The 24657-nt window shown below is 46.8% G+C and overlaps 1 protein-coding gene across 2 annotated transcripts; it reads left to right on the top strand.

Moving 5' to 3' along the window:
- The first annotated feature begins 547 nt into the window (after window positions 1-547).
- On the top strand, window positions 548-24657 carry HORMAD2 (HORMA domain containing 2). 2 transcript variants are annotated; one of them, XM_039561316.1, is made up of 14 exons: window positions 548-630; window positions 1345-1429; window positions 2827-2911; window positions 3673-3817; window positions 5395-5458; window positions 6433-6469; window positions 7733-7753; window positions 8446-8463; window positions 9749-9816; window positions 12777-12928; window positions 13467-13714; window positions 13864-13969; window positions 15294-15358; window positions 24329-24657. In XM_039561316.1, exons 3-14 carry the CDS (start codon window positions 2867-2869, stop codon window positions 24443-24445), a joined length of 1086 nt encoding a protein of 361 aa, XP_039417250.1. In that variant the 5' UTR covers window positions 548-630; window positions 1345-1429; window positions 2827-2866; the 3' UTR covers window positions 24446-24657. The 2 variants fall into 2 exon arrangements, with proteins under 2 accessions (XP_039417250.1, XP_039417251.1); XM_039561317.1 differs by lacking the exon at window positions 8446-8463.

Genomic DNA, 24657 nt, shown 5'->3' with positions numbered 1-24657 from the left:
TAGATGGGAAGAATTGGTTTAGGCAGATTATTCTGTAAATAAGATACCAATGAAATAGAGAACTGCCTCCTTGCCTAGGTTGTGACACGGGCTCCAAAATACTCTGCTCTTTGTGAAGTCCCTGATGCCTTTGAGTTGGGGTGATACCAAGACTCCCTTTCCCTAGAAAAGTACCAGAATATTCTAAGAACGTGGATTTGAGTAACTTACATCTGTACCTCCTTTGGGGTGATATGCTGCTAATAAGCCCAGTATTTTACTATAAAGTGATTTTAAACAGATATTATATCACACTACTGCCCCCGCCACGGCCGTGCTTTTGCAGGACCTTATCCTGCCCGAATTCCTGGGACAGGGCGGCAGGGATAGGGACAGGAACAGATATAGAAGCAGAAACAGAGACAAGGGCAGGGACAGGGACAGATCAGCTACAGGGGCACAGCAAGGGCAAAAAGAGCCACGGGACCATGGAGAGGTGACGACATACGAAGGCGGCCAGGGCCAGGGCCAAATCTCCGCCTCACGGGCTGGGCCGCCCCCGCCTCTGCCCGCCCCCAGCACCGCCCACACGCGGGGTCCGGCGGCACCGTGCCCAGGGGAGAGCCCGCGGAGCCGGGGTGGGCGGCGCAGGTACGGGAAGCGCCCGGGAGGAGCCGGGCCAGCCCTGGCCGCGTTTCAGGGGAGCCCCAGCGCCTCAGGGGTCCCTCAGCGCTTTAGAATCTCCCCGCGCCTCAGGAGGACCCCCCCCCCCCCCCCCCCCTTCCTTCAGGGGCTCCTCAGGGAGCTCCTTACCGGGCCCCTCGGCGCCTCAGGGGGCCCGGAGCGCCTGAGGGACCCCTCAGTGCCTCAGGAGTCCCTCCGCTCCTCAGGAGGATCGCTCGTACATCACAACGATTCCCAGTGGTTAAGGGGAACTCCCCGCATCTCAGGGGGACCCCAAGTACCTCTGGGGGCTCCTCCCGCTCCCCACGGGGACCCTCCTCTGCCTCTGGGGCTTCCCCCGCGCTTCAGGGGTCCCTCAGCGCCTCGGGGCTCCCGCGCCTCAGCCCCGCCGCCCCCGCACGGGTCTCAGGGGTCCCTCAGGGGCTCCGGTGCCTCACGGTGCTGCCGTGTGAGAGGCAGGACCCGGCCGGGCCTGGGCTTCCACTCATAAAAGCCCCCAGGACCCTCCCCAAAAAAGGCGTAAACCCCATGTTCGGAGCCGTGGCTGTTTTTTTAAGGGTTTCGGTGCCGCACGTGTCCAACATCAGGCACAAGGGGCAGAGTGAGGGGTGCAGGGCTGAGGGTGCCGGGGAACAGGGGGTTCCTGAGGATGAGGGGTTTTTTTTTTTTCCCGTTTAATAGTTATTTCCTGATATTCGGTGATAAGGTGGCTGCAGAGTGGGGAAGTGTTGGAGTTCCAGGGCACCTTTTGTCCCTGCCAGCCCAGGTGAGACACTGATGCCAAAGTCTTGTATCTGAGCAGCTGGGCCGTAATGGTTCAGCTTGATCTGTGTGATGTTTCCTCCTCAGTAAATCAGTATTAATGTGGTATGGTTTATAAAACCATTTTCTTATGTCTTACCTTATATTTCTTTCCTCTTATATCTTTGTCTCACCTAAGTCAGCTTTATTTAATTAACAACCTCACGTTGTAATTACAACACCTTTGTCTGCTTTGATTGCATTCCAGTCCTGCTCACAGTGCCTGGGTAAAAAAAAAGCAACTTTGCTAAAATATTTAACACATTAAAAATTTTGCAGGTGTGTATTTGTTTAAATATACTTTTATAGCTGTAATCTGTCCTCATTACTAAAAGAAGTGCTAAATTTAGCATAAAAGCTGTCACCATGTTCCAATCAACATGTCTTAATGACTGCCAACAAATGGAAATGAGGCTTCCACAGGAAAAAAAATGCACAAAAGGTGCAACTGCAGAACAAGGTTGGATCAGCTGAGTTAATAAAAGGCTGCATTAGGTCAGGAGTTAAATCACCCTGCTGTGTTTGTGCTATTACTTTAATTGTTACTGGGAATATCGACTGGCTGCGGACACGGCAGCGTCCCTCTGGGACCCGTTCATGGTGTTTCCTTTCATTGACATCCCCCACTTACAATGAGTTGTGGAGATCTCCCAGCAAGTCGTTTTTCAAACCAGTTAACGCAGGTCTTGTTAATTCCAGCTAATGGAAGTTTTTAATCAGGATTGTCAGATGGTGCTCAATCAAGCACCTCACTCAAGTGAGAAACATGGAATATCCAACGTTATTACCTGTATCAATCAGCTCCCCATTCTGGTAAAATGAGTATTTTCCTCTTCAATCTAGGCTTGTCTAACTGAAACAATTTGGACTTCTCTCCTTTTTTTTTTTTTTTTTTTTTTTTTCCTTTTTCTCCTTTTTTTTTACCTTTCAAGGTGTCCCAGAAGAATCATTCCCTTATTCCGGCCAAGACTGATGTTAGCGCTTTTCCTGCTTACCCTTGCTAAAATATTAACTGCTATTGGCAGACCTCCAGTTCTTTCACATTCCCCCTTCACACTTTCTAATGGTTGTAGAAATTAACATTTGAGGTTTGGAATATGAGAAATGCATTCTGAAGTGGCACCGACTGACACCAGGTGCAGTTGTGGCCCTGAATTTCAAATACTATTGATCATTTACCAGCAAGCAGTTTCCATGCTCTGCAGGCTCAGTGCCATGGAGTACCCTTGGTTTGCTTTGCTTTACCTGTCCTGCCTGGCAATTAGCTTTCAAACTCTAAGGAATCTCATTCTTACTTTAATATAGATGAGAAATAGCAGTAACTATGTTTTCCATGTGTCTCACATCTTCTTTATTTTTCAGGGTTTAGTTAGAAGTGGAAGGCAGGTCTTTGAAGGACAGGATGGCTGCTCAGCAGCTGCTCAGGCAAAAGAAAAAGCGCTCTAAGGTAAAAGATTAAAATATGGTGGTGCAGACAATCTTAGCTCTCAGTCTGGGACCTGGCACGCCTGTGCCTGCGGAGGTGGGAACACTTTCTGTTGTCTGCACTGTTTCTAGTTGGATTAATTCCAATTCAGGAAGAAGCAGTGTGGGGCTCTGACATGATTTGACTCAATAAATGTAGGCTCATTAGGTGTGCGCAGAGCTTTATTAGCAGGAAGAACAGCAATAAAGTAATAGAAGTAAATTTAGTGCAGTGTCCACTGCATTGTTCCTGTTGGCATCACACAGTGTGTATTTACCATAGCTCCAGGTGCTGTTTTACAGCTTGGAGTTAAAACCACTCTGTTGGCAACTCAGGCTGCTGTCAGAGCTCAAAACAGCAGCCTTTGGTACAGGAGCAGCTGCCACACCAGCCCTGGCACTTGTGTGGCTCCACAATTACAAATACACACCTTTTTTGGGGGGTGACTGTCTTTTAAGTGCCAGTATTGGTACAGTGGAGGGGGCGGGAATGTGGTAAAGGGGAGGGAACGTCCAACCCTCTGCGTCTGAGTAATGATGTCAGATCTATTGATCTCTACCCTTAAATCATTTAATTCCACCCACCTTAGACACGAGTTTTCCCTGCCTAGCTTAAGCAGTAGAGAAGCCTTAAAATTACATTTCTAAGTTACCCTCTTTCCACCTGCTGAGACTTGTTTCTAAATATAATCCCTGTGTTACACTTAAGAGGGTGCTATTTTTGGTGTTGCCTTGCTTTTCCAGGAAGCAGTGCTATTCCCTGAGAACATCACCACGGAGCAGCAGTCCCTGGTGCTGGTGAAAAGGCTCCTGGCTGTCTCCGTGTCCTGCATAACCTACATGAGGGGGCTGTTCCCAGAGAGCTCCTACGGCACTCGCTATCTGGATGGTAACACTTGCAATCTGTGCTGAGTGCTTCTTTCTACTCACTGTATTTTAGCTGTAATCTGCCTTGTGTGTTACCTTCTGGCTGTGCATATGTGTGAGTGCACTTTGGGTAGGAGTTGGCTGCAAATTCTCAAGTCTTCTCAAGTCTGGGTGCAGACAGAGCTTCTGATAGCATGGAAGACAACCTCGAGCTCCTGGCTTCTCTGTTGGTGTTTCTCTTGGTTTAGAGTCATTCCTTGGTATTGCCAGCCCCGTGAATCAGGTCTCAGAGCCAGGAGAGTGACTTAAAAATCAGAAAGTTTTAAAAATTTACTCTTATTGGAATGGGTTTTTTTTCTTTCAGATTTTTGAACCTATGAGGCTCACATTTTTAGTTTTCCTTGGGAGATCGAAAGTAGATTTGTTGTTTTTCTTAGAATTGTAGAATGGTTTGGGTGGATGGGACCTTTTAAAGACCATCGAGTCCAACCCCCCTGCCATGGGTGGGGACACCTTCCAGTAGACCAGGTTGCTCCAAGTCCCATTCAACTTGACCTTGAATATTTCCAGGAATGGAATATCCACCATCTCTCTGGGCAACCTGTGCCAGTGTTTTACCACCCTTATTGTAAAAACCTTACTTACATCTAATCTAAATCATCCCTCCTTCAGTTTAAAACAGTTTTATTGTTGGGGTTTGGGGTTTTTTTCCATGAAGACTATCTCACATGTGCTTTGGGAATCAGAACTTTTTAAGGAGAAAAAAAGGACTTTCAGAGCCAAACTCTTGTCACACGATCCCAGGAATTAGTGATGCTTTGATTCATGAATGTCTTTATGATCATTCAAAGTGTGAAATGTCTCCACACATTCCAGTCCATTTCCATGTTGTCCCTTATGGCATCAGTTGCCCTGAAACATGTTCACGTGTACTTTGTAGATTTGGTTGAAGGCACAGAAATCCCAGGTTGGCTCTTGATCCCCTAACTCTGAAAAGCCTCTGGTCAAATGTCAGGTCTGTCTAGTGCCTTTTGATGGAGCATGTTAACCTTTGGCCTGCTCACATCTTCAGGAGCCCCTTAGTTGAGTGCTAAGGTGTTATTAATCCACCTCTTCACCTGCAGGACAGGTTTTCCTTTTGCCATTGTGAATGCCTGGAAGCACAGGTAGAAGGAGCTGTGTGGAAGAGCTTCACAGAAATAGTTTATTGTGAGCACACTCATAGAGACATCACCTCACATGGATGTTGGTGAAATCTGAAAGCAGATGGGAAGGTGTTAGGGAATGCTGGGATAGGATGGAGTGGAGAAGAGGAGGGAAGAGGGGTTAAAGCTGCTGGTGTTTTGAAATAAAGCTGTAACTCCAACTCTTCTTCCTGGGGAGCCCAGGGCTTCTGAGGAAAGCTCTGACATTTGCAAACCCAGCAATAAGTTTGTGTCAGCCCACCTGGGACTCTCGGTGGAAACCCAACATTTCTGCTCAGGAAGGACCTTCAGATAAAACTTCATCCAAAAAAGGGAGGGTGGATTGGCTTAGTTTCAGTGTTTGCCCAAGAGCTGTGATAAGGATTGTAACTATGTGCTAAATCTGGTTTTGCAGACCTCTGTCTAAAAATTCTCCGAGAAGATAAAAGCTGTCTGGGATCGTTGCAGATAGTCAAGTGGTAAGTGAGTAACAGCGAAACCAAGACAAGATTGTGCTGAGTAGGAGACATCTGCCCCTGCATTCTTCTTCTTCCTGAACTGGAAAACATCATACCGTGGTGCCAGGGGAGCTCCCACTGCAGCTGGGGGTGCTTGGCCCCTGGGTAAGCAGGACAGGATTAGTGACTGAGATCATGTGAGTTCGAGGTCTGTGGAAGTGTTGGCTGCAGTGAGGTCATGGTCAGGCCCCAGAACACATGTGGCAGCAGAGGTGCAGAGAGAGGGTAAAGACTGTCATGAGATCCTTTCCGTAGTGTTTGGTCTTTTCTAGTTTCACTTTGGTAGGGATTCTTGCACTTGTTTTTCAGTATGTACAGTATTTTATCTCCCTCTCCAAATATTGCACAGCTTTGTTCAGGATGTATTTCACAGTTGGCATGTTCCCAACAAGCAGGAAAACTGTCTCTGATGTGCTAAGGAGATACCTTGCTGCACATTCTTTGACTCCAAGAGTAAATATCTGGCCATTGCTGCTTCAAATAATATTTACTGCTTTGAGAAAATCCATTGCTGTAAACTCTGCATCAGATAACAAAGATTTACAAGACCAGGCATGTTCAGATTGAGCCGAGCTCTGTACAAGGCTGATGGGAAAAGAGCCATCAGTGCTCTGGCTGGGGAGCTGGAACAGAGCACTGAGCAGGGACACACTCAGAGCCAGCATTTGGCCTCCAATCCTTGTCTTTGTCAGGATTCAGGCGGGCTCTGGGCTGACAGGATAATGCCCCAGAAGTATAAACAATGCACAGATGCAGAAAGGAGGACGCTGCCTTCAGGACTGACCTGGAAAGGACTTTGCAAACCTCAAATGTTGTTGGTTGTGTTGTCCTAATTCCAGAAAAAAATGCTCTTTAACCCACATCTAATGAGTGTGTTTACAGATCAGGAGATAAGTATTTCTGGTTAGTATTAACATGGTTTTTTTCCCTGGCAGGATTCAAGGTTGTTTTGATGCTTTGGAGAAGCAGTATGTAAGTGTTTTTTTCACTTTTTTTAATGGAGTGTCCTATTTCTTCATAAAGTAAGGACAAAGCTGTCCTTCCATTCCTGCTGTATTTCTCTTGTGATCTTTGATGCACACGACAGCCTTTACAGCTGTGGGACAGGGGGAAGATGCTGCCCTGTGTATGAGATCTGAGATTTTATGCCTTGAGCTCAAGTCCTGACCACTGTTGCTCTCTGGGCTCACCTGTCCAAGGTGTGGGAACCAATTTGCAGCCTGCAATGGATTGCTCTTAGTTCTGTGCTCTACATTTGTGTTCTCTAATGTCTGATAGAGACTCTGCCAGGCAGAGCTGAGATCTGGATCTCCTGCCTATTTTCTTGAGAGAGGTTCTGTGCTTCTGCTATCCTTCATTTCCTTGTCCCTGGTATTTCCCCTTCATCTAATTTTCTCTAACCCTCCTGGCTTTTCTCTCAGGCTCAGAATCTATCACTTTTTTTTTCTTAATTCATCGAATAAGGTATGTAACTGCTTCTGGGACAAAACCAGCTAGCAAGTGCTCATATTCCTTGCTGATTCCCACATAAAAACTGCCCTGCACAGGGAAAACCACCAGTTGCTGTCCTCTGTGTCAGCACTGTTCACCAGCCCAGCTCCTCCCAACCAGGTGGAGCACTGGTCATTCTGGCACTGATGATCTCAGTGTTTCTCAGACATCAGTACAGCTGTCAGTGTGCACAAGATAATTAACAACGTTGTGAGCACAGTTTAGTGCCTGCTGACAGCTCTAGGAGGTATTTAGCCCTTTGTTATTTATGAGAGACATAAATTAATTGTTTGACAAGGATTAAGGAAAACCTGAGGGATTTAATGTGTGTTTTAAGATTGTTTTTAAGGGCAGTCCCATGTGCAGTTCCTTGATAGAAGCATAAATTAAATACCTTTGGGGAATTTCACAGCAGAAAGCAAATATGAACCTTCGCTAGGGATGGGTGTTCTTGTAAAGAGTTTTAAATCAGTATTTGGGGATTTGTTTGAAAGGAGTCCCAAGGGAGAGTGCTGAGCATGGAGTTATTTTTTGGGAAACTGTGTCAGGCCAGGCAAACTGGCCACTAGGTGTTGCTGATGCTGTGCTGGGAAGAATCTGCAAAAAGGGTTTTAATTCCTGGTTTGTTGAGTGTATCTATTCCTTCTCCCTGTGTAGGCACTCAGGGTTTGATAGGACTTGCTTTTCTTTGCTCACTAAGGTTAGATGTTGATTTTGTGTTTTGTTTTGATTTTCCCTCCTTAGCTACACGTGGCTGTCCTTGCAGTAAGTAAATGAATACAAAGTGGTTTTCTCTCCCCTCCCCTGCTTGAAAGAGATACGGAGTCAAGGTTGTGTCAACCCGTTTGGGCCTTTTTAAAGGAGAAGCTAAAGTGTGTGTGATTTTTAATAGAGCTGTGACCTTTCTTAGATACAGTAAACGTGGAGTTCAAGGCTGCATGGAAATGTTTTTCTCAGCATGTCAGACTTCTGACTGAGGCCTTATTTGTGTCCTTAAACTCTGAGAAGCACTTTTATGTGATTCCTGTCATGGAAGCTGCCGTGTCCTCTCCATTTCCCCCTGCAGAAGAGTCCTCCTTATTACTCTGGTCCTGGAGAAACCACACACTGGTGGTTCCATAGGCAGCTGTTGGCCCCAGCCCCCTGCAAAGCACCAGGAGCTTTGCTCACCATCTAGTCTGTGCATCATCTGAGCACTTAAACCCCAGGCATCAATAGCTGCCTGTGAGAGTTGGAATGGGAATTAGCCTCATTCCTCCAATATTACATACACTTCTACCTGTCTTTGAAGTGGTAAGTATTGACTGCTGATAGAGGAAGGCTCTTTCCCAGCCATTCCTTTCTCTGATCCCACACTAAAGATAGCACAATCTCTGCTGTAAATTGAAAATATCCTTGTTAGTCACTGGTTCAAGTTGTCCCGGGGAGAATGCCCTCACTGTGCTTTCTTGTAACAGATTTACACCAATCCTGAGGTAAGAAAGAGTCTTAATTAATCTTTGAGGCAGCTGAAGACATGGGTGAGTACATTTGTATTCAGAGTGGAGTTGGAGGCTTAAGTCCTACCCTGACATAGCTACTTGGTGACCCCATTTCTGTTCCTGTGCCTTCACTCCAGAGTGCCAGCTCAGTGAGCTGCATTGTGATCAAACACCAGGCTGAGGGCCCACCAGGGCCTCAGGCAGGGATGTTAGCAGACAACTAATGGGCATGTTCAGAGTTTTGTTTTAGTTTCCCAAAGAAGAAAAATGGGAAGTTCAAAACAACTCATTTGCAAACCACCTTTTTAACAGCCCTGATGAAAAGAGCTGGTTTGTCATCATGCAGAGAGGTGTAGGACAGAAGTCAGGAATCCCTTCAGACCTGGATGGATTCGTTGGGTAGTGCCTGTCCTTGGCCTCTCAGTGTTCCCTGCTGTGTTCCTGTTTTGTTTCATCTGGGGGTGTGATCCAGGAGTGAGGGTGTGCATCCATGCTGGAGGTCAGAGAACAGCTGCAGACCCTTTGCACCTGAACCAGTTCTGCTGCGTGGCACCTCAGAGTCTGGGGACAGAGCAGGAGCTGAGCCATGCCAAGGCTGGGATTGGCAAGGAAGGCTCAGAGTTAAGGACTCAGCTGAGCTCCCACTAATCGACCTCATTGTCTCTGGAAGAAGTGAATTATAGGCATGGAATTGGTGTACAATAGACCCTTTCTCTTGGGGGGAAGCTGTCTGTTCTTCCTAATTGTTTTATTCTCTGATCCTTTTAAATGGAAAATCATCCCCGATTTTTGTCTACCTCAAAAAAAACTCCGGTGAAATTCAGCGACTTTTTCCCATGCAATATTGTTTGGATTTCCCTGTGGGAAGAGTCCTCCAGGCCATTGTCCCCATACAGAGCACGGGGCCAGGCTTCCTTGTGACACTGGTCATCCATGCAGCTTCCCAGTTTTCCTTTTTCAAGGAAACACTGTGAGGACTGGCCAGCCCTGGAGCCTTGCTAGAGACTAAAGTTGGAGAGCCAGGCCCATGGAGGAAGTAGAAGGAGGAGGCAGGAAGTTGGTAATTTTGTTGTGATTCTTTCAGTGCTGGGTAAGATGTGGCTGTTACGAGAATTTGCCAAAGCCTGTGCAGGCAGTAATAGAGTTAAAATTGTCAGCATGTCACTAAATTAATGCTGTGCTCTGGCAGAGAGTGTGAAAGGACTCTCCAAGCTCAGGACACATCTTGTTACTCAAAGTGACCCATTTCTGCTTCTCTTCTCTCTTGTTACATCTCTAGACAGTCACTGAACTGTATCAATTCAAATTCAAGTACAAAAAGAAGGTGCCCCAGATGGACATCAGCAGGTAAGGATTTGGGTTATTTTCTCAGGGTTACACTAGAAACTGTGTTCTTGAAGCATGAAGAAGCTGCAGCTTATGATTGCCCAGAGAGGCTGTGGACTCCCCATCCCTGAAAGTGTCCAAGGCCAGGTTGGATGGAGTAGCCTGGTTTGGTGGAAGGTGGCTCTGCCCATGGCAGGGGGTGGAGCAAGATGAGCTTTAAGGTCCTTCCAACCCAAACCATCCTGGGATTCTGTGGTTTGAGCAGGTCCAAGTCATTAAGCACGTGTAAATACCATCAGAGTTGAGGATATTCACCTTACAGGGCATGAACTGCTGGGGGCATGAGCTGAAATGCTCTTACGTAGCACCATGAGGCCCTCAAAGTGCACCTGAGCCAAGGACAGCTGACAGAAGCAGTGCCTCATCAGGGAGGCAATGCAGAAACCAGCCCAGTTGTTGAGCTTGCTGCTGTCTCAGCTGACAAGAAGTGTTCTTGCACTTCCACCAGACATCCTCATGCTTTCAGGTGAAGCTTGCTCAGGTTTGAGCCCTTTCACCATGAGCCTGTGCCCAGGATTTTTTTCCCTCGGGTATTTGCATACGTGTGTTCTGCTTGAGCAGCCCTGCATGGGTGACCTGAGAGAACTTTCACTTAGGATGCCTGAGCTGATGGTGCAAAACGTGTGTCAGGAAGTAGCAGCTTTTTGCCTCTTTTTGGCACTCTCTGTTAGATATTTTAAGCTGTGTTAATAGACCATAGCCCTGTGCAGCTTCAAATAAATACTATCAAAGGCCATTGGCTATAATGAAAGCAAAGAAAAATAATTAACCTGTTTTTACTTTGTTCTGCAGTTGCCATTGGTGAAAGATGATTCTTGGAACCTGCCTGGACAGCAAGAGAGCTTTGCTGTCTTGTTTGCTCCTCAGGAAGCTCCTCCCCAGCACTCCCGGAGTGTGCCCTTAGCTGCTCTTTCTCTAAACACATCCGAATAATTTGTACCACAAGGCAAAATTATTTTCTTTCGGGAGAAACTGAATTATCTCTGGAGTGACCTGTTGGCTGTGTCCTCCATTTCTGCTTCGAAGCTGCTGTCCGTTGTCTTCACCACACTGAGGGGAAGAGGAGATCTGGGATTTGAAAGATAATAGAGGGTCCTTGAAAACTCTGGGGTTTTAATCAGCCTTACTCATTAGTTCCTAGAAATAAGGACAGTCCCAACGTGGAGCTTGGGTGTCATTCATGTCATCCAGGGAGAGGCCAAGCCATCTTCCTGTCGTGTTTGAATGTGCTCTCAGGCTCCAGAGCCCGTTGCACTGGATTCCTGGGCTCTGTTTCCTCAGGACTGGCAGTGCTATGGCAGGCTCATGCGTGTCCCTGCAGTCCTTAATAATCCGATGTTCTGGCACAGATCAGGGAATTGTGTCATCTTTGCTAGCAGCTCCTTCAGCTGATAGCGCTGCCTTTTACACCTGCAGCAGTTGTCATCCTGTGCAAACTCAGAGTTAATCACTCTGGGAGAGACGTTTTGTGGGGCTGCATCATCGCATCCAAGGGATAAGGGGAAACTTTCTTCTAAATGGTCTTTACCTCATTTTAGATGGATTTTGGAGGAATTCATTGCCATGGATCCCAGTCCTTCCAAGGTTCAATTCCTTATCTTCTGCTTTTTGACTCATGCCTGCATGAAATTCTCAGTGTTATTCCCATATTGAAGCAGTGCTTGACCTGTTAATTCCTATGGACATCTCATTTCTTTTTTTCTTACGAACTTTCCTTTTGCCATTTCTGATCTGGTAATCCCACAGTTTGTGAAGGTGATGGATATTCCCCTTTAGGCACTGCCAACATTTTTCTCTCACTGTGTATTTCTGAACATACAGGATTTAATCAAGGACCACAGTGTACATCTAATACCACAGAGTTTGGACTTCATGATCTTAGAGGTCTTTTCCAACCTAAATGATGCTGTGATTCCATACCTTGGGAAGTCAAGCTGTTCCACAGCCACCTCATTTTCATGGCACAAAGCAGCTCACCTGGAGGGGGGATTCAGTCTTAATTTGTTCCTTTCTATGGTTCAGTCAGTCAGGTTTACCCTGGGATATTCTTGGGTTAGTTTTTTACTGCTTTTGATGCAATTTGGAGTGATTGTGTTGGGCACCCTCCAGCCTACGTGTAATGTCAGGGGTCTTCCAAAGACATAATGAAGGAGCTACGCATCTTTGTGACCCCTTCTCATTGAAGTTTAGGAAAGTTCAGGTCCCTTAGTCACACAGTGATTCATCTGCTCTGTCTGAAGTTAGCTGACTGCTCTTGAGTTGCTCATCTCATCTACCTCTGTTTTAATCAAAGAGAAACAAACTCCTCTGGAGTGCGATTCATCCCACTCATGTCATCCGTGAGTCTCTGTCTGGACTGCTGGCATGGAGCAGCCAGCTGACATTTGGATGGGTGAAGGAGGTGAGAGGAATGCCCCTTCATCACTGCTGAAAAATGTGCCTCTGAGCTGCTTTTTCTTACATGGAATTGAGTGAGAACATGCAATTCACTTCTCTTCAAAAACTGCAGAATGGACTTGAAAATAGCCCCTGTGATGAATCGGCTACAAATGGGATCCTCAACTCATTCCTCTCATTCCTGAAATTGCTTAGGTGAAAGGCACTTGTTTTATGATCCTTTGATCCAATTTAATCATGTTCAAAGAAGTGAGTCATGACATTTGTATAATGGTTGCCCCAGCTCCGAAGTCTGTTCAAATGTAAATGCCAGGCCTCTGAGTTTGGAGCGGGTGTTCTGCTGATGCCACCCCATCCCTGGAGCCTGTTTCACTTCCCTGTTTATCTGGAAATTACATAAAGACATTGTAGCTTTGTCACTGGTGGTTTCAGACAAGTCAGTGGGTGCTCTGTGTGTGTAATTGGATCGTGAATATTCATGACTGAGGATAACAAATCCCTTATTCTTCTTCTTCCGATTGTAGCAACCACAGGGAATTTGTGACTGGGCTGTGCAGCGAGGATGTCAAACAGGCCAGCAGGCTCCTGCTGCGGACACTGTACCTGCTCATGCAGGACCTCGGACCACTGCCCAATGACATCACCCTCACCATGAAACTCCTCTACTACAACGATGGTAGGTGGAGAGCAGTGTGTGCCTTAGGGAAGAATTCCATCAGTCTCTGTAATAAGCGTGAGCGCTGTGAGTAAAATAAAGCATAGAAAAGGGGAGATGGGAGAAGCTGTTGGCTGATAACACTGAGAAATGGTGTAACAGTAAATCTGATGCACAGGGATGGCAGGTGTTTTTAGGAAAGGTTTGAAATCCATATAAGAAGTACAGCCCACGTGGTATGAAAGGGAGACATCCTTCTTCCCTGGGGTTTTTTTGAGTTTATTTCTTTAAGGTACTGACAATGTCAGGTTTTGCTCCAGCACTTTAATGGTATCTCAGCATCCTAAAATAATTTTTTCTTTGAGCCCCCTGATAATATTTGCTCAGCTCATTTTTCCCTTTGCATTCTGTCCCTTCCTCCTAAAAAGAAAAAAAAACCAGAATATTTTTAGTAGTCGATGTTACTTGAAGCTGGTTCACAATTGTTCTTTCTAAATCAGACTAAGGAGAGATGGAGCTCAGTTTCCCTGACCTCAGTGGGTTTCTTCTCCCTGTGCAGTCACTCCCAAGGATTACCAGCCCCCTGGCTTCAAGGAAGATGGCAGCCCTGGTGACCTGTTGTTTAGTGGGGATCCCGTCAACCTGAGAGTGGGGTCAGTGTCCACTGACTTCCACCTTATGAAAGTCAGAGTGACAACTGACAAGAAGAGGGTGAGGAAGGCTGACAGCAACCTGATCCAGAAGAATGGCCCTACTGAGATCTCCCACCAAGGGCTGGACTGCGAGGAAGAGGAGGAGAGCACAAAGGTATAGAAATAGCTCTATTTGATTCTCACTGGAAGAACAGAGTTTATCTAGAAAAAACCTCCTTAAAAGAAACATTTTCTTTATGGATTTACCTCCTGGGTGTATTTCTTAGGTTATGGTATTAAGACAAAATATCATCTGCTTTACAGAGTCACTCTCCCCCTGTCAGAGCAGATTCAAGTGAGCATGAAGGGGACAAAAGTGACACCCATCCAGGCAGGAAAATGGAAGCATCTTTTTGCCTTGAAGATAAAGGTAAATGTTCAGTTTCAAAACTCCTGATTGTATCCCAGTACACTGTATCCCACACAATGTCTGGGTAAGGTCTTTCAGTGCTGTTAATAACAGTAGGTTATTTGAGGTATTAGAGGAAGGAATTGCTCCCTGGGAGGGTGGGCAGGCCCTGGCACAGGGTGCCCAGAGCAGCTGTGGCTGCCCCTGGATCCCTGGCAGTGCCCAAGGCCAGGTTGGACATTGGGGCTTGGAGCAGCCTGGGACAGTGGGAGGTGTCCCTGCCCAGGGCACTGGATGAGCTTTGAGGTCCCTTCCATCCCAACCCATTCCTTAATTCTGTGATTCTGTGATTCTCTAATATTTAGATTTTGGATGAGCAGAGTTTGTCAGGCTGTTTGAATTTTGTGACAGATCAGAATGACCTGTAACAAAGGGCTGGTTGATTATGCTCAGTTTGTTAACAGAAACATTTAATTTTGTATCAGTATCTTTGCAGCTCTTTATCTCAGCAGTTTTTTTGAGATATGGAGGAAACGCACAGATCATCAAAACCGAGTTACATTATCTCCATGTCCAACAAAGCTCTTTTCCTTCAGCTGTTACAGTTTGACTTTTGCTAATAACTTCCATGTGGGAAAACATACATGAAAATACATGAGAAAAAAAGCCTTTTCTCTTGCCTTTAATCAACCCAGCCTCTGCTATACCATGCTGTGTTTGACCTTTGAGGCTCTGGGATATAGCCTGTGGAACAATACCATCTAGTGACAAAATGGTAAATAGCATTCCTGGGATTGCCGGGCAGCAGGATAAAGCAGCTTCCCTGCCTGTGAAATCACCTTTGCAGGTCTTTCTCCTGCTGATTCCCTGATGACTAATAAGGAGTGAACTCATCCTGCCACTTGTGTTGCTCTGGGGATTTTAATAGGATCCTCCTCCTCTAAGCAGTTGCCTGATCTCATGAAACTGGGGCACTTTGGACACCCCCTCAAATTTTAATGACACTGTTAATGAAAGGTTAATAAATACTAACCAGGGGAGATCTCCCCTTCTTTCCCCCACCCCTCACACTCAGGGCATGTATAGACAGAGGCTTTGTTTTCTTAGATCCAGGTTGAAAGGAAGATTATATTTGATAGAGCTGCTGCAAGCTGATGTTCAGATGACACTTTATGCTGAAATCTCTCTTTCTAGGAATAAACTGCCACTGCTGGCAGTGTCTGAGAGCAAAGGTTACACAGTTTCATGGGATTTTTGCCTTGGTGGTTTAGTCAGGCTTCTGGATTTTTTTTTTTTTTTAATTAAGCACTTTGAAGCTAGTTTTTCTTTGCTGTTTGGGTTGCAGGTAGAAAGAGGAAGATGGAAATAAAGGAGACGGACAGGATGCCTTGCTCAAGAGCATGTCAGCAGGTGAGGAAGCTTTAGTGGTTCTGAGATGCTCCAGGCACAGGGGAATTCACTGCCATGGATCATTGCATCATCAAAGATGACACCAAATTCACTACCATTAGTGGATTTATTGTGCAGGATCACAATACATCGAGGCTACAGAGTAGCAGAGGGATGTAAGCATGAACTGGAAGCATGTAGGAAAAAGCTTTCCACAATCAGCTTATTTCCTCCATCCAATACCAGAATCTGATTCTGTTCTCTAGAGTTGGTACCTGTGAGTAACACGCACAGACTAAGCCTATCTCTGTCCCAGCCAGGCTGGTTTACCTATGCGTGCCTTTTGGATAAGGGTCTGAAATCACCACCCTATTTTGGGTTTGAAGGGTGTGTTTTTTGCCTAATATGGTCTTCACCTCTCCCCTCTTGCTTCTAGACTTTCTTTACATATGAGTCACAGGTACTTAATGAATCCTATCCCATTTTGGTTACCCCTCTGGGGTAGGAAGAATTATCCCCTGGAGGTACTGATCTCTTTTTTGATGGTTGTTGGGGCAACCCAAAGAATTAGGATAGACCAGATAGGTAGGTCGTTTTAGATAAGTAAAAAGTTAATCTCACCCTGAAGGCTGCCCAGCCAAACCCTGATTCACCATCAGAGCCCAAACTCATGGGCATGTGCAGAGGTTTGTTCAGTGACAGGGCAAATCTCTGAATACCACCAGACTTCCCCCTTGATCCTCCTCCCATTCAAATGAGCTGAGAGTCATGTGAGCTTGAATGGTCAGAAACTGCATCTTTACAGGATAAGTTAATGAGAGTAGGAAATTGCTACTAAAATTTTCCCCGCCTCTGTTGAAAAGAATCCCAGGGTGTCTAACCCAGACAGCAACTGCAGACTGCAACACACCCTGTCATTCTAAAGGCATCTGCGAGGTATTTGCCTTGACTCTGGATCTTAGAAATGAACTTCTGTGCCTAGGCTGGTATTTTTCAAACTTTAACCATATTTTTTTTTCCATGTCACATCCTCCGTTTTCCTTCTGATCATTGTTTATTCTGTTGTCTATGAAAACAGGAGCCTTTTTTGTTTGCGACTCATGGTTGCCCCACTGATTCATGCTCTGACCTTCTTTTGGGGCTGTCACAGTGGCCAGCAGAGCACCAGACACCTCTCTCAGCATGTGCATTTCATTAGAATTCGGTAGCAGGAGTGAGAGTGTCTGAAGGTGGTGGAAACAGCATTAGTTGCTGAAAAATGGAAGAATCACTTTATCCATCATGTGCTTCCAAAGACTTTTAAAAAAAAATCCCAAGCCCTGGGAGATTCTTTTCTTTATGTATTCTTTGATACTATTTTTAAAACCTCATAGCTTAGAAGCTGGCTAGTATTTCACTCCGTTTAGGGAAAAACAAAGTCAAGCCAGTAGTTAGAATCATCACTGTAAAGCCCACACTAATAAAAAATTGACACTCTTTTCCATATGAGAGGGACTTTCCCTTCTTTTCTGAAGGAAGTGGTTAAAACAAATGACCATTGTGTATTCCATGTGAATCAGGAAGCCAAGCTTCTCTTGAAAAATGAGGAGAAGCTGGGATGGATGGGAAGTCTGAGTTAGGTGTTGTCTGATAAGGTCAGGTGTAGGTGAGATGGGGAGGAGCAGACCTGTTGGGATGTGAATGTGAACACCTTGTTGCCATCCAGACACTATTAATAGTGTTTTCTAGCTCTTGGGTTGGGGTGGAAATGCCAAGATTTTCTGAACTAACCAGAACAATTTGGAGTGTCACAGAAAATTGCTGTGATATTCAAGACGTTCTGAGTTTGAAACCGTTACCCACAGTCACAAGTTGCTTTTGGAAATGTGGGTGAGCACATTTCTGCTCTTCATCTGGAGTGAATCCTTCTGACTGCTTGGTTACCAAAAATAAAAACTGTGCTGTTGGAATTGAGTTTATTGGTCATTATCTTCCTGACCTATAGCTCTTCAGGAAAACCAGGAATGAAAGTATTAAAGGCTTATTTTTGTCTAATCGTCATGGGAGAGGCGAAGGATGTGGATCTGCCAAAAGAGAAGCAGCTCTTCCTGCCCAGTGAGAACTGGAACTGGCCTTTAGGAGTGGCCACAGAGAGTCTCTGACAGAGGGCTTTGCAGATTGGGGAAAAATTTCCATGTACTCTACTGGCTTCTTATCTGCCATCTCCTGATTGATGATCCTCGGGATCAAATGAGAGATTGCCCTTTCCCAGCAGAGCATCTCTGCACTTAATCATCCAGAGTTAGACACCAGCATGTAAATTAGCCCACCTCTGCTGGCTTCAGGAGCCTTCTGATTGCATCAGCCAAGGGTTTGTCCTCCTGTGCTATCTTTGTGCATCTTCCTACTTTCCACTGGCATTTTAGGAGCTGGGAAGAGTTGGGGAAAATAGAGAATTGCTGCCCATTGGTTTAACTTATAGAAATCTGCTGGCAGGAATGAGGTCCTGCACTGAACTTGGGATAACTTATCAGTTCTTTGGCAAACTGCTCTATCCTCTTGTATGGAACATCCTTTAAAGTCCTTGTCCTGAAAATTGATTTTGGTCAGCATTGTCTTCATGTAAGCTAACGTTGCAGTGGAATGAGTTTGGAATGAAACAAAACTAGAAGATGAGTAAAATCTGACCATGTGAACGCCTCTGCAGGCTTTTATCTCCCATCAGGAAGCTGTGGGCTGAAGTTCTGGGGTGGTCCTTGGAGCACAGTCTCAGTGCACAGTGAGGCAGCCGTGCAGGGAGCCCTGGATCGCCCTGAGCTGGGAATGGTGTGGCTGTATCAGCACAGCACCAGGCAGCTCTGCCTCCCAGGCTTCTGGCTTCATCAGCTGCTGCCAGACACTGCTCCTGCTGCTGGGCTGGCCCTGCTTGTAGACTGCTGTGGGACATGAGGGAGAGTGTTGACACTTGGCATTGTTTGGACATCCCAATGGGATCAGTGATGGCTCAGGGATTCAGCTATGGGATTCACTGGCTGCTGTAGGCAGCCTCCTGCCATGTGGATCAGCTCTCCTGATGGGAGCTGTCTGCAACTGAGATGTCTGGGGAGAGGTTCATACCTAAGTGTTGTGAATCAGGGCTGCTTTAGGCCTCAGAGGACAGTCTGTCTGGCCTCCAGCTGCTGCTCCTTGTGCAGAAGACTTGGCTACCTGGCCGTGTGCTCTTTCTCCAAGGGACTGTGGCAGTGATGGAAGCCAGTGGGGACACAGACTTTCATGGATGATGCAGTAATACCTGCCTGGTTTGCAGGGATCAGGATCAGTTACCCTGATGGAGACCTCAGAGCCCCTTCCAATGCCCACAGGGGCTCCAAGAGAGCTGGAGAGGCACTTGGGACAAGGGCTTGGAGAGACAGGACAAGGGGCAATGGCTTCCCAGTGCCAGAGGGCAGGGATAGATGGGGTATTGGGAAGGAATTGTTCCCTGGGAGGGTGGGGAGGCCCTGGCACAGGGTGCCCAGAGGAGCTGTGGCTGCCCCTGGATCCCTGGCAGTGGCCAGGGCCGGGTTGGATGGGGTTTGGAGCAAATGGGATAGTGGAAAGGGGTGGAATGAGAGGGGCTCTAAGATCCCTTCCAATCCAAACCATTCCATGGTTCCTGTGCCCTGCTGAGTTGAAGTTTTGTACAGAGCTTCTTTCTGGCAGTGAAGGTCAGCACAAGTGTGTTCAACTGCAGAACAGCAGCTTGGAGATCAAGACCTTTGTTGTCTGATTTTTCCCAGGCAAGCCACGTTCAGAAGTGCCACGACAGAAGGCGGTTGAAGGATGAAACCTGCCATGTGCAGAGCAATAGGAAAGCATTTTTCTGTGGCAATGTCATTATCTTGAACTTTTGCAGAAGAGAAAAAAAGCAGCAAGGTTTATCTCTGTCTGTCTATCAAGAGAGGCTGTATCTGATGAGAAGTTCCCAGAACATTTTCCCCTCCAAACCAGCTGAAGCTACACAGACCCAAGCAATGAAGAGAGAAAGATTCAGAGATGAGCTTGCCTCTCCTTCCTGTGAGCTCAGGCCATGCTGGGAGGAGTGAGCCAGGGAGGTCAGGAAATTCCTGGCTTCTCTCAGTTCACGTCAGATCCTTAGCTGTATCTTGGGGCCATTCATCCCTTCCATGAGTTATCCCTGTCTAGCGTGCAGGAAGCAGTTTCCTAGTGATCTCCGCATGCAGAGGTGAGGCCTGTCACCCCGCAGATCCAGGGAGATTTAACCCTTGCACCCTCAGATTCCCCGGAAGCTCCCCCAGGGACATCTGCGGGAAGACGTGGCGCTTCCGTGCTGGCTGCCATTCCATGTGTTCATGCCGTGCATTCTAGCAGCCAGACCCTCTGGAGAAATCCCCATAAATGAAGGTTGGACACGTCTAATATCCCATGAGGGGCTGCTGGGTAGCAGCCTAGGAGGCAGGAGGAGTATCCATTGTCTTTTTCGCCTGAGTTACAAAGCTGGAATCAGGATTCTGGGAAGTGATTGTGATCCAGCAATGAGAATGTCCATCAGGGAAGTGGACAGTGTGATTGAGGGCCCTGGAGGAGATTAGCAGGGGAGATATTAATAATCTTGTCTTCTAACAAGAATTTTTGAAGCATTTATTTTTATTCTCTGGAAAGATCTGTTCATTAATGCTTTAAAAGCTACAAGACACACGAGGTGCAGAACGGGATGTGAGACAAAAGAGCGGCACCAAATGGCAAAGGTTTTATCAGGAGCTGAGGAAAAGGAAGAGGACTGGTGATAGTCAGCGATGTGTTGGCATGGTTTCCTGGGCACAAAAACGTGGCAACTTTCCACAGTAGCACCACACTGAGGGCCTTTCATTCTTCCACCTGCGTCACTTGGCTTTCATGCTAACCAGCATGATCCTCCTGCATGGTCACAGATGGAAATCGGGATGGATGCCACTGATGTCAGTGTGACCGTGGCACTGGAAACTGATGGGAGCCCAGTGCTGCGCAGCCGCCGGGGTCAGCAGGGGCAGCTGGGGATCAGCAGGGCCACCCGACCTGCTCAGAGCACAGGGAAAGGGAGAACATTCCTCGGGACCTTGTCCACTCAGGTGGTGAATATCTCCGAGGAAGGAGGCTCCACAACTTCCCTGGATGACTTTTGGCAGTATTTCGTTGCCCTCACAGTAAAAAAGCCAAAACTGTCCTTATGTTTAAATGGAATTTCTTGTGTTTCCCTGGAAGTGCTCAAGGCCAGGTTGGATGGGGCATGGAGCAACCTGGCCTAGTGGAAAGTGTCCCTGCCCATGGCAGGGGAGTGGAATGAGATGAGCTTTAAGATCCCTTCCAATGCAAACCATTCTTGGGAGTCTGTGATTCTGTGATTTCCGTTCGTGTCCGTCTCCTCTCGTCCTTTCACTGACACCGCGATGTGTCCTGTGACCCTGGGTTTTTGCTGTGCTTGGGAGCACGGAGCAGCCAGCTGTCAGTGAGCAGGCAGGAGTTAGGTCTTAGGGGACCAATTTGAAGAGTCACCGGCTTGATTTTTGGAAGTGACAGGAGTTTGCTGTGCTGTTGACTCAGTAATAGCTGCAGCTGAAATCACAGGATGCCTCAGGTCACTCTGATTAACTTCGCTGATGATGAGAGTCCCCTGCACAGACTGTGTTGCCCTGACACCTGAGGGTCACTCTGCCTTATTTCAGCAGCTCCCTCTTGTATCTCAGTCCTTATTCTTCCAGCTTGCTCGATGGAACTGCACTTCTTTTGACATTCATGTGCTTGTGAGTTTGTCGGGATAGTTACAAGGTACCAAACAAAACCCTCCGTGTCCTGGACAAAGGGAACTCTTCTGAGGGCATAAAATTTGCCAAGTGCCAAAACCCAGCATGGGGCAGGCCAGGGACAAAGAGGGACACAGCCGAATGCTCTTGTGCAATTTTAGCTGTTCTGCATAGGATGCCTTGGGAAGCAAAACACATGTCAGGAAAGCTGTAAATTTTCTTCGATTTATGCTGGGAATTTTTTGGCCGGAATACGTGGGGACACTGGGGATTGCAAATTGCAGAGCACAAAACTGGGTCCTGATTGTGTCTATCTAAGAATAGCAGTGTGGCTGTGGTCTGCTCACTCCGTTTTGTCCACCAGTCTGCCTTGGGAAGGTTTTAATGTAAGTCTAATCTATTTTTAGCCTGATATCTTCTCCAGACAACGCGCAGCTGTCCTGTGAGTTTTATGCCAGAAATTAGTAACACTTGTATGATTCACAAGTTAGCTGGAGTTCTGCAGGAAAACTCCTGTGGCAAAATATTGCTTTTTTACACGTAGTAAAACAGGAGATTCAAACTCACTGTGTGTTCATGGTGTGACCCAGACCCTGAACTCTGCCTTGGACTCAGAGTCAGGAGGTCACAGAGCTGCTGCTTCCTTTGCTGCTTGCTCTGGGCTTGTCCCACCTGTCAGCATGGTCCCTTTTTAGGGTGAGGGTGCAAGGGGCTGCACCTTGTCCTACCTGCTTTTACAGCACCTGGCTCATCCATGGGGCTGGGGTTGTGTAAGAGGAAAAGCAACGTTCTCACAGCCCAAGCTCTGCACATCAGTTTTTCAAGTGAAGCATCCCAGTACATGGGAAAAATTAGAACTAATGAACTTCTGGAGGCTTTGATTGTATGTTTAATCAATGGGAGGGATTTCCTGCTTCTCGCCACACCGTTGAAGAGGTTTACTTTCTGCTTCAAGTCAAATAAGCACACGTCGGATCTGATTTAATCCCCTTTTGAGCAGCTTTTCTGGGGAAGAAGCTGGAGTGTTTGGTTAGGGATGGGAGCTGAAGTTGGACTTGGGGTCTGTTCCTGGCTCTGAGTTCCTACGTGAGCTTGGGCAGGGACAGGCCAGGACACGTTGGCTTTGGTGAAATACCTCTCACTCTTGACATCTGCTTCACTGGATGGGTGAATAGTGCTTCTCTACAGCCCTCCATGGCTTCCTTGGATGTTTTCACTCCTCATCTCAGGTTCCTGAGAGGTGCTCGTGCTGCCTGTGGTAAAGGGCAGGAAAACTGGGGGGAGCTGGCGTGCAAGCAGCTGCTCGTTGTGGCTATTTCTCCACCTCACAAGTATCCCATCCATGCAGGAAATTCTGGAGGGATAGCAAAGGGGTAGAATCTTCACTGAGTAGCTGTCTGGGCTGTGGAAGATCCATTCCTCAATAGAGGAAATTAAAGCACCAGCTCTAGCTAGGTTTAGGCTAAAATAGGAGAGCTGCCTCATCCGGGTGATGGGGCTGGGAGATTGGGAATTGTGACCCTGCTTCATTGTGTGGCCAGCAGGACAGGGTACAAACCCTGCAGCTGTGTTAGCACAGCAGAGGTTTTGGATGCAGCATTTCTTCCTCTGGGCCCTTCACTTCAAAAAAAAAAAAAAAAGAACCAGACAGGTTAAAACGATGCCAGGGAGAGTCAAGTAAAGAGCTGCCAAAAATGCCAGTTGGAGCAGCCGAGTATCAGGTGAGGAGCTGTAACACAGAGCCACTTATGGTTCTGTCCTCAGGCAAACATGCCTTGGGCAGCCTTGGAAAGCTCTGTCAGCCTGATGGTGCAGGATGGGAGAGAACCTGCCCAGCCCACTTTGGCACATTCTTGTTTTCTCTGTTTTTAGGGAAAGGAAATTGTACTTTTGCATTAAGCAACATTGTGTTGCTCATAATGAAGAGGAGGGAAGAAAAACAATTTGAAACACGATAGAGAGGCGAAGTGAGGTTGTTTCAAAGTATTTTGCTGTTAATCCCTAATCAGAGCTATTTCACACATTAGAAAGCCCATTGCTATGCAGAGATTGCCGAAGCCTCATTCCAAGGTCAGATGGCAAGCAAGCCTTGGTGACGTGAGTGGGGAATTCTATAATGACCACATCTTGTAATCTGGAGACCTTGTGCTCATCCCCGGGATGTGTTCTGGAATAGCTCTTTATTAACTCCTTGTGCTTCCCCTGCTGCAGTTCCGGGGTTCCTCATGCCTTGCAGTGACACTAGAGGGAGGTACTCCTGTTTGGGAGCAGGAATTCTGTTAGCACGCCTTTCCCTCTCCATTCACCTCGCTGTCATCCAAGTGAACTTAGTTTTGGAGAGAAGCTCTGTGCCGTGGTGTGTCCCCTCTGCTCAGCTCCAGTGAGGGAGGCCACATTGCCAGACTGTGCTTCGTCCCTTCTGGGTGGGCGACAACACACGTTGCTCTCAGCAGCTCCAGATTATTATTGTAGAAATGCAAATATGTGACTTGATAAGGAGGATAAGTGAGTTTGTCCCCTGGCACAGCCAACACTTCAGCTGTCGTCCTGGCCGTCCATCTCCCTGTGGTCTGTCTGAAGTGTCTGTTCCATTGACTCATTTATATTCTCACATATATTTATCTGCGTTTTTTAACCTCTTGGTTTGCAGGCTCAGAGTATTTCTGGGAGAGCTTTGTGTCTTTCTAGAGGGAAGTCAAGCCTTTTGGAAAAAAGCTTGCTTGGCTTAGTTCTTTTTCAGAGACTCACAGGTAGTTTTGAGGCCTGGGATTGACCAGCTCACACTGAATTCCCTGATGTACAAACAGAGGGACTGTGTGTCTTATCCTGAAAGGCTGTCACCACAAATTTGACCTTCTTTTCCATATATTACGATTGTCAGTGGCTGGTGGAGAAACCAATGCCCTATCAGCTATTACATTCCTCAAAGATCTCCTTGCTCCCTCTATTTTCTGTCAGTGATGGGGAGATGGGTTCTCTTCCCTGTGCCACCAAGCCCATTCCCTGTCCCTGAAGCTGAACCTGTTGCTTGCACAACTCTTACATTCCCAGCTCCATCCAGTATTCCAGTTTTGATTCCTTGCCTAATTGCTTTTCTGGGGAACAGGATCACACTGAGCAAAGCCAAGAGGATCCAGGCACACACATGGCAGTTTTGGAAGCTGCACTTTTTAATTCGTGTTGCAGGAGTGTGCCCTGTGAGAATGAGCCCTGTTTCTGATGGTTCTTACAGATAAACCTCCTGAACCTTGCCTTCAGCCAGGAAGAGGTAATAGGACCCGAGAAGAAAAGGAAGGTCAGTGAACCAGAGAAGCTGCCTCTGAACAGCAGGAAATTATGTTCGTTCTGACACACAATAGATTTGGAAGGTGTGAGTTTGCATTGTCATCTGACTGGTACAGATCTTTAACTCTTTCCCATCCCATGTGTATTTCTGCATGTTTATTTGTCTCGTGAAAGCTGGATTGCCGAGAGACAACAAGCACCAGAATTGTCATGGCACTGTCAACCAGCTGCACTTGTCTGATGTTCTAAAGCTGAGGATTTATCATTCCACGTGAA

Source organism: Corvus cornix, chromosome 15, assembly GCF_000738735.6.
Source record: "Corvus cornix cornix isolate S_Up_H32 chromosome 15, ASM73873v5, whole genome shotgun sequence".
Taxonomy (NCBI): domain Eukaryota; kingdom Metazoa; phylum Chordata; class Aves; order Passeriformes; family Corvidae; genus Corvus; species Corvus cornix.
The sequence above is the reverse complement of the archived record's forward strand: the minus strand, read 5'-3'. Positions and strand labels throughout refer to the sequence as shown.

Coding starts and splice junctions, on each gene's coding strand:
- HORMAD2 (XM_039561316.1), top strand. CDS start 2,867: ATGGCTGCTCAGCAGCTGCTCAGGCAAAAGAAAAAGCGCTCTAAG. Junction 2,912..3,672: donor AAAAGAAAAAGCGCTCTAAG/GTAAAAGATTAA, acceptor TTGCTTTTCCAG/GAAGCAGTGCTATTCCCTGA. Junction 9,817..12,776: donor CCCCAGATGGACATCAGCAG/GTAAGGATTTGG, acceptor TTCCGATTGTAG/CAACCACAGGGAATTTGTGA.